The sequence below is a fragment of the Trachymyrmex cornetzi genome, unplaced genomic scaffold (assembly GCF_001594075.2).
Source record: "Trachymyrmex cornetzi isolate Tcor2-1 unplaced genomic scaffold, Tcor1.1 scaffold2714, whole genome shotgun sequence".
Classification (NCBI taxonomy): Eukaryota; Metazoa; Arthropoda; class Insecta; order Hymenoptera; family Formicidae; genus Trachymyrmex; species Trachymyrmex cornetzi.
Genome location: NW_017297388.1, coordinates 11,364 through 14,790, shown reverse-complemented (window position 1 = coordinate 14,790; position 3,427 = coordinate 11,364). Strand labels below are relative to the sequence as shown.

Below are 3,427 nucleotides of genomic sequence, written 5' to 3'. Positions count from 1 at the left end.
TATACACATTGAACGTGTGATTAGACGATTGAGAGAATTCGAAATGTTGAAACCGCATGCATGTATTCATCATAATCTTCTGTGCCATACCGATTCGATAGTACTTATTGCATCAGCATTAATTAATTTGCAAACTCCCATAATAAAAATATGGAAATAATACAAGCCTATAGATAAAATGTACAATATAATTTTAAAAAAATAGACAAACAACATATATGTGTGACATCTTTATCCTGTATAATTTTATTTATTCTGTAATGACATATTATTTTATTAACATTGAGATTCATGAACTTTTGTGCCTGTACAGCTTTGGAAAAATATAGCGTTTCCAGAAATCTACAGCATTTTCTATTATGGAATTTGTGAAATCCTCATCATAATTTTCCCAAATAAGTGTTACTTGTTTAGACTCTTCAAAGTTTGGATCTGCGACGCAAAAGAGGCCTCTTTTTTTTCCACAGGCAAAGATTTGCATATTTATTTGCGCTTTACATTTTTTATTGATCTTCCCAGATGGTAGAAACTGTTCAAACGTTTTTAAGATTGACGGACATTTTATTTCAACAATAACATCATCTCCTAAGGCATCAGGCGATGCTCCTAATACTGGAAATTGAGGTAATAAAAACAGTCCATTGTCTTGGAATCGCAGTCCCGTCATTTTTGCGACCTCTAATAAAACTTTCTTTTCCAACCGTTTCCCTCGCTCCATTACTTGTGATTCAAATATCTTTGAAGCACCAATGATTTGTTGTACCAACGATCCATCTAATGTTTTGCAGTGTACTGCTTCATGTACTCGTATTCTTGAGGCTGTAATTCTGCCATAACGAAGCTCATGCCAAGTGCAGGTATCACTCTGAGATCTGGTACACTTTTCTGCCATGCGACATAAATCTTCCGACATTACTTTACTAGCATATTCAAGAAATTCATCTGCAAAACTAGATACTGTTTCGTAAAAATTTTGTAATAATTCATGTATTGACAAACACTTCAATTTATGGTTTTTCAATACAAAATTGTGTCTGGAAAGTTGACTATCCAACTGCTTTTGTTCTGCTATTTTTAGTACATTTTGTCGAAACAACGAATTGTCAGGTAGAGATGGTTCTGCCATGTTTGTTTTCTTCAATTCATTCAATTCAATGTATTTTTTTGATGCACGAATGGAAGCCAAAGTAGAGCGGCGCCAATAACACTCTACTTCTGTGACAGAAGGGTGCTCCGATCTCCTGTGAGTCCACATAAGAAAAGCAATCGCATGCTTACAACCTCCTATGAAATATATAATTATTGATTAGGAAAATAAGACTAAATTTTAGTTAGGATTTATAAATTTACCGCTTGATGCTGCACAGTCATGACATTTAACGTCCAGGATTTTTTCATCTTCGTTAACGGTCAGTGTGACCGAATATCCTTTGCTATGTTCAGGACACACTTTGCATTTTAAAATGCATGTTTTTGTTAACTGTTCCCGTTTAAGACATACGTAGCCTATAGCTTCATCACCGTACGATTCACGTGATGACCTAAAATAATTGTTCAATATTATTGTTTGAAAAATTATTCTCTATTTACATCGAAAAAATAATGAGTCACAATAAAACAAACAATCACGAATAGTAGACTTACATTGCAGCTTTTGTATTCCTAACCTCAGCAGCGTTAAAATTATCACTCTGTTTTATGTATTCGCACACCATAAACATGTCAATTTTTGGCAGATTTGTTGTATCAGCTTTCATATAACCTGGCTCTAAAATATTTGCCATTTTTGTACACTATTAAAAATAAAACTGTGGAACTGTTAATGTACGTAATAGCAGACAAAAACGCGCGAAGGCGAGACAACCCTGTGACGTCATACAAATGAACCACCAATAGTATAGCGTTTTCTTCCGTTTGAATGTTCACGAAATTTTAAACTTTATTAATAAATAAATATAAATGAATTAAATAATTTCATTATTATAGATATAGTTTATAATGCTTATATTTCGATAAATCAATTGAATTCAGCCATTTCGAAATTTACTTGAAGACCGAATTATCGATAATTATAAAGAATAAGCTGCGAACGCGCGACGAAGTTGCGCCACGCTCGTGAGTGCAGTTGCAATATATACACTGGACAAAATTAACGAAACACCTGTTTCACTCTACAAAAATAGACAAACTTCAAGATAGAATAACTTCGTCAAAAATCGTCGTATCGAGATGTTTAAAAAAGCATTTTACAGCTTGAAACCTCTATTTTTCAGATCACTACTTTAAAAAACGGTCTCATGGAGATTTTATGGAGTTACACAAACATAAATGAAGATATATCAGATCTAAAAATTTTTTAAGAAATTTGCGAAGTTTCACAGAGTGGACTAAAAATTGTACACAAATGCGATTTACATCATTCGAAAGAGCGAATCTTTATCTTTAATTTGCTTTTTACAAAGCTCCGTGCGATATTTTTTCATCGAGTTATTCAACGTTGAAGCAAAAATGACTCTTTTGCTTTCGATGAAAAAAAATCGTACGGAGCTTTGTAAAAAAGCAAATTAAAAATAAAGATTGGCTCTTTCGAATGACGTAAATCGCATTTGTGTACAATTTTTAGTCAACTCCGTGGAGCTCCGCAAATTTCGTAAAAAATTTTGAGATATGATATATCTTCATTTATGTTTATGTAACTTTATAAAATCTCCATGAGACTGGTTTTTAAAGTAGCGATCCGAAAAATAGCGGTTTCAAGCTGTAAAATGCTTTTTAAACATCTCGATACGACGATTTTTGACGAAGTTATTCTATTTTGAAGTTTGTCTATTTTTGTAAAGGGAAACAGGTATTGCGTTAATTTTGTGGCTCAGTGTATATATAGGATGTCTCTAGAAAAGCCGTTTGAAATATCTCGTTACTTATTGATTTTGTCCAAAAATGTTTCAGATGAAAATGTATACATATTCATATTTTATAAAGTAATTTTAAAACTATGCTATCTGCAGCAGCTATTAGTAATACAACTTTCATATTGCTGTTGCAGATACATACGGAAACATTTGCATTATATATACAGGGTGACCCATTTTAATTTAGACAACCAAATAACTCGAAACATCGCGATTAAATAAAAAAATGTTTAAAACAAAAATTGTTGGATATGAAGGGGCTGATTGAATTATGACCTTGACAATGACCTTGACCTTCATTTTCAAGGTTATTTGAAAGTCTACTTTCAATTTTCAAATAGAAACCCATATTTTTGATCCCGGATTTTGAAAGAGCGCAAAATTTTAGTCCAGATCAACTTTCATGTTATGGGTCAAAATTGACCATAGAGGTCATTTCAAAGACAAATTCCTAATCGAAGCAGAAAGCCAAAAAATCTTGATTTTTCCCGGATAGTGTTTGTGAGAAAAATTGT

The 3,427-nt window shown here is 32.6% G+C and overlaps 1 protein-coding gene and 1 pseudogene across 1 annotated transcript; both read right to left on the bottom strand.

Moving 5' to 3' along the window:
• Positions 1 to 289: 289 nt before the first annotated feature.
• LOC108761946 (uncharacterized) lies at positions 290 to 1,126 on the bottom strand. Its single transcript, XM_018508739.1, has one exon. It carries the CDS (start codon positions 1,124 to 1,126, stop codon positions 290 to 292), a length of 837 nt encoding a protein of 278 aa, XP_018364241.1.
• A 25-nt stretch (positions 1,127 to 1,151) lies between these two features.
• Positions 1,152 to 1,715, bottom strand: LOC108761945 (uncharacterized; annotated as a pseudogene).
• Positions 1,716 to 3,427: the final 1,712 nt, after the last annotated feature.

Excerpts from the sequence above, each read along its gene's own strand:
- LOC108761946 (XM_018508739.1), bottom strand. The coding sequence starts at position 1,126 with ATGGCAGAACCATCTCTACCTGACAATTCGTTGTTTCGACAAAATGTA.